Raw genomic sequence first — 14,960 nt, forward strand, 5'->3', positions numbered from 1 at the left:
ATCAAGGTTGAACAAAAAAAAATTAGGGTTGAACCTGAACTGAGTTGCTTATTTCCAAAATCAAATCAAACTTGAGTTAGAGTGAGTTCAATTATGTCTAGTTCGTAAGTCGAGTGATGACTTAATTCGATTTGAATTATATCAAACAATTATCAAAACAATATTATTTTTATTATTATTAGGTAAAGCTACGTCGATTTATCGTTGAATCACAAACTCAAACCACAAATTCAATCCATAAACTTGAGTCTAGCGTCAAACTTCGAATTTAGAGATTGAGTTGAACATAAGGCACTCTTAACTTCGTCTCAATAAACTTAAGTCGCCCAATTTCTTGTTTGAACAAACTCAAGGAAAGAGGAGTTCATACTTGACTTGGTTTACATCCACCCCTAAAGAAAACGTATATAACATATATGGTGAATTCAATTTTCCACTTAAGATTTAATTGAAAACACTTTTTCACTCTTAAATGTTATAAATAACATTTTCTCATCTAAAATCCAACATTATTAACAGAAAAAGCCCTACTACAACTCCAAACAAGTAAAATTACTAAATTATCCCTAATAGTTTTCATAATGAAAAATCAAAATAAAATCATAAGCCAAGAAATACAAAGACCTACAGAAAACATAACATTCTCACATAAGTGAAGAACAACCTCAAGATAACAATAATAACTCTATTCTGTTCAAACTAGGGCAAAAACCAATAAAGGTCAAAGAGGGTTGCTTAACCTCTCTTCGGTTGAAAAAAAATATTAATTACCTCTTTTGGGTATAAAAAATAAGTTTTAATATCTCTTTAAACTTGAAAAAATACTAATATAATATATTTAAAATCTCAAAATAATTCTTAAAATTTTATATTAATCCTTCTTAGATTTCATTATTTTTTAATTGATCTCTTATATTTTTACTTTTATTTAATTTTGACTCCTCGATATTATATTCCTTAATCTGCCACTAGTTCAAACCCAAAAAAAATTATCATTTTCACACACATAATCTTTTAACAAACAAGCTTGCCAGCATCAGGCAACCCAAAACCCTTCTAAAAAGCATGTAGTTTCGCTTCTCTTTAAATTTCTACGAAATGAAAAATCTCAAATGTTTTGAATCTCTTAAGCATGCAATTCAAGTTCAGCTTGAATTTGTTTTTATTTTTGTTCTTTCTAGATGTTTTTATTTCCCTTTTATATGAGATAGAAAATGACACATTTATCCTTTTAAAGTGTTACTTATACCTAATATAGAAAAATAGTTTTAGTCAAACCTTGAATGGGAAAACGTAATTTAACCTATATTCTTGACACTTTCTCATCCTCCATTAGTCCTGGATGATAATGATAAGAGCAATACTATGTGTACTCACTTTGAGTACACAAATGTATACACACTCATATGTGTCATCATATGATTGGTTATTATTTTATTCTTAATTCAAAATCATCTAATCATATAATGACACATATAAATGTGTATATATTTGTATATCCAAAATGAGAACACATAGTTTTATTCTAATGATAATGATGGAAACTTATAAAAAAAAAAAACAAGAATGGATACATAAGAATCAAGTCCATAAATTATATATTAAAGCTTTAGTTTGGATGCAAATATAGAAAAATTTTCCAAACACCATAATCATAGGATAAAAATAATCTAGAGATTCATGTATCAATTTATGCTCATATTTGGAAAAATTAAATATAATAATTTTCTATATATAATCTTGATTTCATTACCATATCATAATTTGGAAACATCGTAATAAATTAATATATAAAATAGTTTTAAATGTTAAACAAGGAGAAACAGTAACATCTTAACAAATTCATTTATGAATTTTAGCCATTATACCTAATGCCTTCAATTCAACACATCTTTATTCCTCTATTTATTATAAAATATGATAATATTCTTGGATATTTTCATAGAAAGAAGCATTTATGCTCATTTGACCAAGCTGGAACACCAATATTAAAAAAATATAATAATAATAATAATAAAATCTCATTTATACACATTAAATTAAATAACATTAATTATCATTATTAATAATTTACTATAAAAAAACAGTGCAATAAGAAAGTAGTATTGACAGAATAAAGCGACCAAAATGTAACACAATCTTGGCACAACTTAGATCCCCCTTACGTTACAGCCCTGAAAACCTAGAACTTCCTTGTACTTTAACTTCCCTTCTCTGTCTTTTTTCCACCAAAAAAACCTTTTATTTGCTTTAATGGCTGCCTCCACCACCACGGCCACCACTGGCGCCGCTACCGCCATCTACAACTTCCCTTCATCTCTCTGTTCTAACCCTAGACAAACCCAGAAAGCACCTGTTTCTCTCTTCTCCAAACCCCTGCAAAAGCATGCTCTTTTCCCTCTCAAACAACAACCCCACAAAACTGACTTCGTTGTTTTCTCTAAAAACCCCATATCTGGATTCTTTATCGGTGACGAAAAGCACCCAGATAACGGTTTTGTTAGCGTTGATGATGATGATGACGATAAGCCTCGTGAAGAGTGCGGTGTTGTGGGCATCTATGGCGACCCTGAAGCCTCTCGTTTGTGCTATTTAGCGTTGCACGCGCTGCAACATCGTGGTCAAGAAGGCGCTGGTATTGTTGCTGTGAATGATAAGGTTCTTCAAACTATAACTGGTGTTGGTTTAGTCTCTGATGTGTTTAATGAGTCTAAACTTGATCAATTACCTGGTGATATGGCTATTGGTCATGTTAGATATTCAACTGCTGGTAGTTCTATGCTTAAAAATGTGCAACCTTTTGTTGCTGGGTATAGGTTTGGCTCTGTTGGGGTAGCACATAACGGAAATTTAGTCAATTACAAAACTTTAAGAGCTATGCTTGAAGATAATGGTTCAATTTTCAATACTAGTTCTGATACTGAGGTTGTTCTTCATTTGATTGCGATATCAAAAGCAAGGCCTTTCTTTTTGAGGATTGTTGATGCTTGTGAGAAGCTTGAGGGTGCTTATTCTATGGTGTTTGTGACTGAGGATAAGCTTGTGGCTGTCCGTGATCCCTTTGGTTTTAGACCATTGGTGATGGGTAGGAGGAGTAATGGCGCAGTGGTATTTGCATCAGAGACTTGTGCACTGGACTTAATTGAGGCTACATATGAGAGAGAGGTTTATCCTGGTGAAGTTTTGGTAGTGGACAAAGATGGGGTACAGTCACTTTGTTTGATGCCTCACCCTGAACCTAAACAATGCATCTTTGAGCATATTTATTTTGCACTGCCTAATTCAGTTGTTTTTGGGAAGTCTGTTTACGAGTCTCGGCACGCTTTTGGAGAAATACTTGCTACTGAGGCTCCTGCTGACTGTGATGTTGTGATTGCAGTCCCAGATTCTGGGGTGGTGGCTGCACTTGGTTATGCAGCAAAAGCTGGGGTACCATTTCAACAAGGTTTGATAAGGTCTCATTATGTGGGCAGGACTTTCATTGAACCTTCACAGAAGATTAGGGATTTTGGTGTCAAGCTTAAGCTCTCACCTGTCCGAGGAGTATTGGAGGGGAAGAGAGTTGTGGTTGTGGATGACTCAATTGTCAGAGGAACTACTTCATCTAAAATTGTTAGGTTGCTTAAGGAGGCGGGGGCTAAGGAGGTTCATATGAGGATTGCCAGCCCACCTATCATTGCATCGTGTTACTATGGAGTGGACACACCTAGTTCTGAGGAGCTGATTTCCAATAGGATGAGTATTGAGGAGATTAGGGACTTTATTGGGTGTGATTCCCTGGCATTTTTGCCATTTGACAGCTTGAAGAAGTTGTTGGCAAAAGATTCTCCAGACTTTTGTTATGCTTGCTTCTCTGGGAATTACCCAGTCAAGCCAAGAGAGGTTAAGGTAAAAAGAGTTGGTGATTTTATGGATGATGGGTTGACTGGAAGCATTGAATCCATTGATGGTGGTTGGGTGCAAGGACCACGAAATCTGAATGAGAACCAAGGTGATTCATCTCGGCATGGTGAGTTCATTGCTTACAATACCTCCAATTTACAGCATTGATGCCTTTTGCCTTCAACACAAGAAGCTTACGGATATGTGGTGTGCATCCGAATATAGTCTTATTATCATTATATCAATCTCTTTTCTTGGATAAACTGATTTCCAAACTCTGGAGCTTACCCAGTTTTGTTGGCTCGTTTCAATTTTGCAAGAAAATTTGATCTGATAATGGGGTTTTTACTTTTTTTCATAATAGATCGATGGATATCAACTAAATGTGTTTTCTTTCCTATCTTGCTAAATTTACAGTGCCCTGAAATGTCATTGATCTTCTACTTGATCGTTGAAAAGCAATGTATATAGTTGAATAAATGCTTAGAATTGCTTGATATGAGGGGATATTGATTAAAATAGTCCTTTTTTTTTTTGTTTTATATATATATATAACCGCATTTTTTCTCCCTATACAAACATAGTTATTTTTTAAGATGACGTTGTTGTTGAAAGAAAAATATTATAGGATTTGTGGTCGGTTGGTTGTCTAAACATCTGACCGATCAATTTTTAAAAATAAATTCGTTGATGAGATGTTTGATAATCAATTTTTTAAAAATAAATTACTTAGTTTGGTATTTGAGTGATCAGTCAATCAATCACTTAGCCAATCTTTTTATCATCAAAGTCGTAGAAAAATTTCACCTCATATTTTACTTTTAATTGAATAAGTGAATAAATTTTATATTTTAACTGTGTAATTTTATGTTTTGTTGAGTAAATACAAAAGCTAAAGATATTTTAGATATTTTAATATATATATATATATATATATATATATATATATATATAATAGAAAAGAAATGACATGTAAGGTAAAAATATAAGTTATTTTAATCCTGATATAAGATGGGGTTACAAGTAACGATGCCTTGATGAATTGTGAAAGGGATAGTTTCAATTATTCAATCAATGCAACAAAGATTTGAGTTTAAATTTGAGAACAAATGCAACACCCTTTAACTGATGAATATAATCCGCTTGCAAGGTAACCTGTAAAGAAATATTTTTAACAATTCATGAAATTCGATGACCCGTGAAGGGTCCACAATACTTGCTGAAAATCCTGTGATAAATCAATGGCATAAAACATCAGCCTCTTCAAGTTTAGGGAAAGACAAAAGATGTTCAATTTTGTGTCAGGCACTATTAAGCAACCACTGCCCACCACCTAAAACTGCAATTACATTTAGTAAGGTATTTATAGAAAATTATGATTCATGTGAAATACAACCCTGCTTCCCTTCAAGATTATAATTAATGTTGAAAACAAATGTTTGACGCTCCCTTGCTTTTCTTCTTGATAATAAAAAACACCCAAAATTGCTCAGCGATTATAGAAGGTGGCATGCCATCACTTAGAAAGGTTGAAACCATTTTCAAGTTGATTAACAGCACAAAAACTCAGCCATTTTCTGCACGATCATATGCATTGGATTTGTGTTTTGGGGCAAATGTGAAGCCATCAGGAACCTTACCCAGCAACATCTCAGATATTCGAATCTGTGAAGAAGTAGATATTAAAAAATTATGCACCATATGGTGGATTAGTCATATCAGAAGGCAATGACATTACCCAGTCAGCAGCAGAATCAGATGACATTAGTGTCTCAAGATCATCTCGGCCAAAGTAGCAGGGCGGACGCCAGTTTAACCTTTGTGGAATGACATCTAAAAGGCCAACAGGTATATATCTAAATGTATAGCTAAGCCATTCTAACAAGAAATGCCTAGTAGTTTCCACTCCTGCAAAGGAACACACAGATTATTAAGTCCCCTTGGAAATATCAAGTGTTACAGAAGCATACCTCAGAAGCTTTTTAGAAGAAGTAGCAATTAAGTAGTAATAATATTGATAATGGCACTGGTAATAGCTCTGGACAACAGAGAAGGAAGAGAACTTCAGAATGAATAACCAGAAGTTTCTGTAAGTTCCAAGCCACATAAATATGATTAACCCCTTGACCGAAACTTTTTGAACTTCATCTGAAACTTCAATATTTTGGAAATTAAAAGTAATTTGTAAAAAGCAGGAAAAAAATCCATGTGTTCATAGGGAATAAAAGATTTAGATTAAAAATTCCTTTAAACAATTGTTAATAACAATTAGGCAGTGTGATTTTTTCAAATCCTAGGATGTGAACAGAAACTATACAAGTAGTTACCAGTCCCAGATTGCTTTAGATGCTTCCATGAGTTCATTAAATCAAAGTACTACTTACCTTTCTTGTCAGATCCCCAATGTTGAAGACCAAAACGTACATAATCCTTCAAGATATTTAATCGTTCCCCGGAACTGATGTCCCAGTGCCTCTGTTCCTTTATTTCAGTAAATATCCAAGGCTGCAATCCACAAATGATATTATCCGCAGACTATAAAATTATGGCTTCAACAAAATGAGTGAGTGGTTTCATCACTCTGATAAATGCACACAATATTTTTATTATGTTCTAAAAGCCAAGATCAAGTGAAACTCAAGCATACCTTAATTAGGGCCCCTCGCGCAATCATGCATGAAGTCAGTTCAGGGCAGTCACCCTTGTGCTGGTTCCAGTCTAAATATGAGAAAATATCACCATTTCCAAGAACTTGCAGATCATTAGGTGCCTTTCTAGCACAATGATATATGTAGTCCCAATCAGCAAGCTTGCTATAGCGCTGCTGACGTGATCGACCGTGTACAGTCACTGCACTAGCTCCCCATTTGCCAATATCAGCAATTAATGAATCAATACGGCTTTTCCCTTCAAAGAAACCTGTCCGCACCTAGAGAAAAACAGGAATGCAACATCATGCACCTTGAACAAGTTGAGAACAGGATGTTTGTAGACTATGTAGCCATGTGTAATTCAGAACCACAAAAGAAACAAAATATAAAAGATTTCAGGTTGATTTCGAGAGGCAGCCAAGTTATGCACTCAACTTCATTTGCCATAAATAAGTACAATTTTCATCAAGTACCTTAACAGTTATTGGTTTTCCCACAGTGCCAGAAGCTGCTTCAATTATGCTTTTCATCCGCATTGGTTTGTTGAGAAGAGATGACCCGGCCCCTTTGTTAACAACAACATCAATTGGGCACCCCATATTAATATCAATAAAGTCCACCATACATTCTTGTTCAATAAGTTCAACAGTACGTGCAACAGTGTCTGGGTATGCCCCGCATATCTGTACACCAAACAAATCCTCAGATGAATGTCGTCTCAGGAGAGCCCATTCTGAAGCTTGACCCTATCCCATAACAAAAAGGCAGTAAAAGGATATTAAATGAAACTTCATATATAAAGAATACAAAGAACATCAACCTAATAGAAAAAGATACAACCACAAAAACCAAGAAATCTCCTTCAGAAGGAAAAGAAAAGAGAAAAACAATTAAAAAAAATTATACAAGGCCAGCTCCATTGCAAATGGAAGTGGCAAACATTCCTGATTCCATATATCGAAATAACACATACAGATAAACAAATTGCACACATGACATGGCATGCATACAGAACAAGTAGATTCCAATATGTAATTATTTTAAAAAAGCATTGAATTTTACTGTGCTGCTGTTCACTGCAAGCTTAAGAAAACAGCAGCAGAATTTCTTTTTCAGGAGTAGCTTCATATAAAGGGATGAAAGTCATTACCTAAGAGTTCTTAGAATCTGAAAGAAAACTTATGTCATTTTATAAATGACATGGAGAGCGAAAATCAATGTGCAAGTAATAACTCAAATCATGAGTTGAGTGGTATTGTTTAATTTAAGCAACTTTATTCAATCATCAAGGGTACAGAATGGATAACAATCAAGTGCAAAGATAACTCTCATACGCTAAGCAAATTAGAAAATGTAGTACACACACCTGTAACAGATTTGTACACATTGCCATTTCACCGCAGGTTATATCTGCTCCCAGTACTTTGCAAACCCTCCGGTAAGGAAGATTCCCTACAGTGGTCAGAGGTGCAAGATAAAGCTTCCCTCTAAAATCAATAAGCTTCTTTTCACGAGGGTGTACTCTTAAGCTTCCATCAGTTGCTACAAGTACATCATCAACTGTAGCTGCAGGTTCAACTTGCACAGGAAATTTCTCAGAATCTCCCTCCAACACACCCACACCTGTTGTAACAAATTTGATTTAGGTTAGATCCTTTATGCACGGAAACATTACATACAAACAGCAATTACTCCATATAATTTTGAGGAAAACCAACAATTGTCTGCTTTCCCAGAAGCACAATTTTCAGCACTTTCAGATTTTGCTTTCTTTAAGGGCCGAAGTTCAGCAGTTTCACAAATCTCGTCAACATTATCCTCTCCAAATTCATTTGGACACTCAGATTCATCAACTGAGTCACCACCAACTTTTGTGCAACCATTTTTGGTAATGGCAGGAGAATTTTTCAAATCTATTCCATTTCCTTCCTCCTTATCCTCCACCACTTTCATCTTATTCTTCCCATGAACCTGTATGATCATAAAAGTACCAGCAATGAGACTACACACACAATGAAACAAACACACTCATCAAGAACCAACACAACATAAATATAAAATTTCATACCGAAAGCCCCAGAGATTTTAGTCTAACATCAGCTTTGGGGAACTTCATTTTATTCCTCCACAAAAGCTTCTGCACGTCTTTGTTCAATCCATTAACCTCAGAGGTTTTATTATGGGCATTCGAATTACCATCACCATCACTAACACCACCTCGATGAGTAACCGAAAATCTGCAGGCCAAACCATAAGGGCACTGGCCTTCATAACTCAAAAAGGGGCATTCACCTTCCAAATCAGCCGGTTTCTACATATAAGAACACCTAGTCAATTAGCTCAACTCAAATGACATAAACAATTAAAAAAAAAAAAAAAGCAATCCATTAATTCGGTATTTAAATAAACAAATACCTGAGCGTTAAATGCTTCTAAGTCATGACTAAATCGGCACTTATCTTTATAAGCACAAGAGCTAACATCTCCAGTTTTAGCTATCTCAGGACAGAGATTTGACGGAGATTTTTTTTCCTTTTCCAAAAACAAACAGAGTATTCAGTAAAAATGACAAGTCATTTTTTTAATTTTTAAGAATAGTTTGAGATGGTATATTTACCTGAAGGCGTTCGCGTTTGAGCTGACGTTTAGATTTCTTTTCCTTGATAACAGTTGTGGAAGACTGAGAAGGTTTATTTCCATCATTTACTGATGAAAGGGTATTGCTTTGAATGGTTCTGGTGGGTGGAGGACGAAGGAACTGCTTTTTAACCGGAGCAATGGCTTTAGCCACGAGTTGGTCAGGTGTTAGATTTTGTTGTTCTGGAGCTCCATTTGAGTTCGGTTGTGGCGGATGTGGCTCCGTCAGGGGCTCACCGAGTTCGGTTGCCGACTCGGCCATGGAGAAGAAAACAACTCAGATGGCCGTGAGAGTGAATCACTGAGACTGAGTAGAACAGAACGAGGGTTTCTTGCCGTATCTCAGGACTTAGAAAGATTTTTATTTTGAGAAAAATGAAACGACGTCGAAGCATGTCGTTTTGAAGACTTTGCTATGAAAAATTAAAAGACTTGCAAAATTGAAATGTCAGAAGTGGGATTTGAACCCACGCCCCCTTTCGAGGACCAGAACTTGAGTCTGGCGCCTTAGACCACTCGGCCATCCTGACAAGTTGGTTTGTTTGCAAACAAAAAAATATAATTAGTATCTCAGTAAAATCTCAAGTACTTTGTCAAAAAATTATTAATTTTAAATTGCCTAAGTCTCAAAAACCATTGAAAATATATACATTGTTGTGACCTGAAGTTCCACATTGCTCCTGTGCAGCCTACTGAGCTTGTATATAAACAGGGGTCAGAAGCCCTTAACCCAGTTGAGGCCTTTTCCCAAGTGGAGAAACAAAACCGTGCGGGCCTGAAGCCCAAAGCGGACAATATCGACTGGACTGTTTATAACACGTTATCAGCACGATTCGCGATGGGGAGGTGTGTTGTGACCTGAAGTCCCACATCGCTCCCGTGCAGTCTACTGAGCTTGTATATAAACAGGGGCCAGAAGCCCTTAACCCAATTGAGGTCTTTTCCCAAGTGGAGAAACAAAACCGTGTGGGCCTAAAGCCCAAAACGGACAATATCGACTGGGCTGTTTATAACATACATAACATATTTGTTATTTTTTTCTTTCTTTTTCATCTCCATTTCCTTTACAGCAAAAATTGAAAAATGGTACTTTCTTCTACCTTGTGATATCTTGAGCTTATGTTGTCATGTTCTAGGCCTATAAGCTTAACTTAAGGGGCCAAGGCTAATGCAAGCAGGCCGAAGGAACAAATGAGCAAGTCAGATTATATAGTCTCCAATAAAATGATAAAAATCCAAAATCAAACTAAAATCAGATGGTATATATAAATTAGATTTGAACCACCTGGCATTGGGTTTGCACATTGTTACTATTGGAAATAACAGAAACTGCGCTTCATCCTCAGTAAACCGAAAAAAGTTTAAAAAAAAAAAAAACTGAAAACAATTCAAGAAAATTACCATTCTTCACTTAAATAAACAAAGACGGAAGATTGAAGTTCAACTAGTCTTAACAGAACAAAATATGTTCGAAATAATGTTTACATTTCTACCATAAATAAATAAACACTATAAATATGAATAATACATATATTATTGTCTTTATATGACTTAATACCATAATCCAAGATGGATATCAGATGCGGCGGTTGAACCTGTAATCACCACGCCCAGAGACTTTTTGGTGAAAGAGATGCAAAACTAATGAATAAATGCACTGAAGAAACTACTACTAAATATTCATGCGCCAAAGACTCACAAGGGATTGGTGCCCTTCCCGACCTTCATACAGCCTATTGATTTGTTTCAGGTTTTGTGGCTGTGCTCCCATTCTGCTGTTGTGCTTGTGGCTGCTGTGATTGCAACTGATGATAGTTGATTGAGGGATGAGATTGCCGATGCTGCTGTTGCAACTGATGCATGTTCTGTTGAGAAGACTGCTGTGGGTGTGGCTGGAACATCTGGGAGTTCATTGGAAGCTGCTGTGAGACAATGCCTTTGGAAGGATCAGAATCCCCAGGAAGATCTTGTGTAGCAAGTTTCAGTCGTCGAACCTCCGCAGTTAAGGCTTCATTCAGAGCTGTCATAAGCTAACAATTTTGAGTACATCCTAAAGTATTTTAGGGAAGCCTTAAATTTTATTTGTATTTTAAGAAATGCATAAAAAAATTTATGCAGAGAAAGCAGCTCCACGACCGTTATGCCCAACAGAGTATCAAACTCCACATAAACCTCAATCTAGTGCTGAACATATTCTACTAACCTAGGATCACTAAGGAAAAAAGAGCAACTGAAACCTCGTTCAGTAGAAAAACTAGTTTCATTAGCTAGCTAATAAGAAGGTGAAGAGAGAAGAGAACAGATTTTCAAATGGCAAATCAGAAATTCACATTTGAAATAGTCAATTGTTCTTTATATTAGTTACATAAATCATCCTTATCACTAACTTAATAGCCAGTGAATTCTTGCCTGACTCCCACTGAGATGAATTTTAGTTTATCGTGAGTTCACTTACATATTTTTCCACTTCACAGACTTATTACTGTCAAATTATCCTATTCACTACACAAACATTAAATAAACATACTAAAAGAAAGCACATATCGCCAGTAACTAACAATTTATGCCTTTTGTTCACAGTTAATTTTGACATGTACTTATCCATCGTCTGAGCTTTTCTCTCCTGCCAGGAATTACCCAAACAGTTAACTTAAAAAAAAAAAAAAAAAGAAGACAGGAACTTGAACATTTACATCAAATGAAAAAGCAAAACAAGTCTAACAGAAATCAAGATCAATGATTTAGGGCTAAAAGCAACTTTCCATGTTAATCATTTGGGTAATCTACAGAATGATTCCCGTTCTGACAACAGCAATTCTGTGAAATTGCTAGAAAATTCATAAAAGATATAACAAAGCTACTTGACATCTATAGTAAAAGTAGAACATACAGGCTTACCCAAAAAAAAAGTAGAACATACAGGGAAAACAGGATGAGTTGCATTTTGAGAAAATATTTCCTATTTTTATCCTGAAACAACCACTAAAACGTGCACTGAAACACCAATGTATTTATGATCACATATGTCAGTCATTTACTGTTTTGCTACCATGAATTTCAAATGCATATGTTGTGAAAAAGATGTTCTTGAAAAAGGATGCTCAAAGAAAGCATGTTCAATTAACAGGCAAACTGCAAAACACACAAAACTATGCAATACTACTCAACACACCAGTCAAAGTAATGGATTCTCTCAATGCAACTGAAAAACTTCACAAAAGATTGAAATGATACCATCTCTAAGTTGTGCTTGTTGCTCCATTGCTTGAAGACGAAACTTCAATTCGTTATTTTGATTTGTGAGCCCAACAGAATCTCTCTGTAGAAAGAAAAAGAAGACAAAAAAGAGGAATTTTAACATACAAAAAGAAAGGAAAAATATCACCACCACAAGTACTTACCTGTAAAAGTGTCAACTGGGCAGATAATGTGGTTGCTTCTGTCTGCAGAGTCTGCACCTTGTGTTCCAACTCAGAGATATAACGCATCTTCCGTTCTTTGGAGCGAGCAGCTGACTGGCGATTTGCCAAAATCCTACAACGGACCAGTTACTCAAAGTAAATGACACATATATGCAAAGCAGTATCATGATTGTAACAACTGATTATGTTAAAGCAGTAGAAACAAAGATAAATTACCTCTTTGCACGCTTTGGGTCTGTTAATGCAATCTCAGCAAGTTTCTCGTTAGCCATAATCTTCTTCAGTTCTGCCCCACTAAACTCACCATTCCCAAACTCCAAGCTAAAGGCAGGTGAATTGGCATCATTTGAATTGCTGGGTGACAGCTGTCCTGGACGAGTTCCTGGTGAGGGCAGCAGTTTAGGCGACTCATCACCAAAGTTCAACTTTCCCATGAAGCTATCCATGGAAACACTTCTATAATGTCTGGTTGTAGGAGCAATGTCTCCCCCTGCACTCCTTTTAATCCCTTCCCTCTTATCAGCTGAAGAATTCATTCCTCCTCGCTGCAAGTTGTTCCCACTTTCATTGACACTACTTTCTGCTTCATTGTCACTGCTATCACCTCCATTTGTCTTTGTCCCACTTGCTCTGCTGTCCAAATCCTCACGATTCTCATTACCATTTTTGTCATCTGTCCTCGAAGAATTCAAGGCGTCAATGTTATCCAAATTCATATAGGCAGAAAACAAATCATCCACAACTTCCCCTTCCGATTTCCTCTCGCCCATTCCTTCAGCAATGCTATCTCCAGCTCTCTCCCAGCTTGATTCCTTCTTAATCAACTGCACCGGCTTAGCAACCCCTGAATTCTCCCTGCCAGACATCGCCCTCTCCAGACCTCCAGCAACTCTTGGTGAAATAAGTGGAGGCGAAGATTGCATTACAGATGAAAAGCCAAATGGGATATCGCTATTAGACCTTCTATGCTTATTGCGTGGGGGCAAACTTTCACCAACTCTTGAAGCATTACCTCGGGTAAAAGGGGAAGGTGGCAATAACAAATGCGAACTGGCATCCCTATCTTCCATTGACACATCATTGGACACTTGGTCCGAAATTGACGTTGATGGTGAGTCTCTAAACGGAGATGGGCTCAATGGGGGAAGAGAATCAAGTGAAAAGAAGGATGATGGTTGAGATAAAGATCGAGAATGAGTAGGCCCCGGGCTAAAATTCTGAGAACCCATTTGCTGATTCGCAGGCCTAGACACCGGGATCAGAGAATATGGAGAGAGTGGTGGGATTTGATTTGGGTGCGAAGGTGGTATCCCAACTCTTTTGTTACTATCACCACTAAAATTAGGAGCAAAATGTGAAAAGTGACGAGCACGCATTTGATTCGGGTTCAATTGAGGTATGTCAATCTGATTTGCTGACAACAAAGTTTGTTGTTTTGGAATAGAAGAGGACGAAGTATCAAATGAAGATTGAATTCTTTGCATCATATCAGTGTTACCACCGTTAACTTCTTCACAGTCACCCATTTTTTCAATAATGCCAATAGCTTAAACTATACAACACTACAAATTACCAGTTTGAGAATTTTATACAACTCAAATTCAGGACTAACCCGGTTCAATTCAAGCAAAATCCAGTCAACACCACAAATCGGACCACTAGAATCTGCAAATGCGTAAGCAAAAACACAATTATCCACTAAATAAGTAACTGACAAACAAAAAAAGCTTGGTAAATAAGTAATATATAAAAAGCCAGAATACCTTGTAATCCAGTCGGCCATTTCAACCTATAACAAACCGGTTGTGACGGAAATGGCGAAGAAACTGAAACAATATCAGATACAGCAGGCGCTTTCTCTCTCTCTCACTGTAAATGATTTTGCAAAACTTATAATTTTACTTTGAATTGTCCAATTGATTAGTAAATTTATTTCTTCTTATTTCTCCTTCTAAAGAGTGCGTGTGCGACGAAGACGAAGAGTATGACACAAGTATTTCGTGACGAGAGAGAGGGACGCGTGATTTTAATAGTAAAAAATAAAAAAAAAGAAATAAATTTCGTTTTCATTTCATTTAATTTGAGTTAAGTGGTGTAAGACAGAGACAAGAGTTGAATTTGAATTTGGAATGCATTTCAATTTCATTCCGACTAAATTTGACTTTCTTTCGCCACTCCCGTGTCTCCGCAGCTTATCTTGCAATGAATTTTGCCACTTTTATATATTTATTAATTTATTTGATTTAGATTTTTTTTATTTAAAGATGCTAATTAATTTATGCAGACAGATTACTTGCTCACGCGCCTGCCATTACGTGAACATCAAGTAGAACACATTGCTAATGCCAACTGTGAGTTCGATTTGAAT

The 14,960-nt window shown here is 36.1% G+C and overlaps 3 protein-coding genes and 1 non-coding gene across 5 annotated transcripts; 1 reads left to right on the plus strand and 3 right to left on the minus strand.

Annotated features, from left to right (window-relative positions):
- Positions 1–2,125: 2,125 nt before the first annotated feature.
- LOC123215070 (amidophosphoribosyltransferase, chloroplastic-like) lies at positions 2,126–4,379 on the plus strand. Its single transcript, XM_044635127.1, has one exon. The coding sequence runs from the start codon at positions 2,254–2,256 to the stop codon at positions 4,048–4,050; it is 1,797 nt and encodes a 598-aa protein (XP_044491062.1). The 5' UTR covers positions 2,126–2,253; the 3' UTR covers positions 4,051–4,379.
- Positions 4,380–4,920: 541 nt separating this feature from the next.
- LOC123214707 (tRNA-dihydrouridine(47) synthase [NAD(P)(+)]-like) lies at positions 4,921–9,515 on the minus strand. Of its 2 annotated transcripts, XM_044634660.1 has the most exons (11): positions 9,151–9,515; positions 8,949–9,065; positions 8,602–8,844; positions 8,252–8,504; positions 7,900–8,156; positions 7,007–7,279; positions 6,530–6,811; positions 6,267–6,387; positions 5,621–5,790; positions 5,410–5,547; positions 4,921–5,107 (listed from the first exon to the last, which is right to left on the minus strand). In XM_044634660.1, the coding sequence occupies exons 1-10, from the start codon at positions 9,430–9,432 to the stop codon at positions 5,449–5,451; spliced, it is 2,097 nt and encodes a 698-aa protein (XP_044490595.1). In that variant the 5' UTR covers positions 9,433–9,515; the 3' UTR covers positions 4,921–5,107; positions 5,410–5,448. The 2 variants fall into 2 exon arrangements, with proteins under 2 accessions (XP_044490595.1, XP_044490594.1); XM_044634659.1 differs by lacking the exon at positions 4,921–5,107 and having other exon boundaries at positions 5,117–5,547.
- A 101-nt stretch (positions 9,516–9,616) lies between these two features.
- On the minus strand, positions 9,617–9,700 carry TRNAL-CAA. Its single transcript has one exon. It is a non-coding gene; the product is annotated as a tRNA-Leu (tRNA).
- Positions 9,701–10,557: 857 nt separating this feature from the next.
- LOC123214685 (bZIP transcription factor 29-like) lies at positions 10,558–14,605 on the minus strand. Its single transcript, XM_044634625.1, has 5 exons — positions 14,356–14,605; positions 12,809–14,257; positions 12,572–12,704; positions 12,405–12,489; positions 10,558–11,190 (listed from the first exon to the last, which is right to left on the minus strand). Exons 2-5 carry the CDS (start codon positions 14,116–14,118, stop codon positions 10,904–10,906), a joined length of 1,815 nt encoding a protein of 604 aa, XP_044490560.1. The 5' UTR covers positions 14,119–14,257; positions 14,356–14,605; the 3' UTR covers positions 10,558–10,903.
- Between the last annotated feature and the right edge of the window lie 355 nt (positions 14,606–14,960).

Source organism: Mangifera indica, chromosome 4 (genome assembly GCF_011075055.1).
Source record: "Mangifera indica cultivar Alphonso chromosome 4, CATAS_Mindica_2.1, whole genome shotgun sequence".
In the NCBI taxonomy this organism is placed as follows: Eukaryota; Viridiplantae; Streptophyta; class Magnoliopsida; order Sapindales; family Anacardiaceae; genus Mangifera; species Mangifera indica.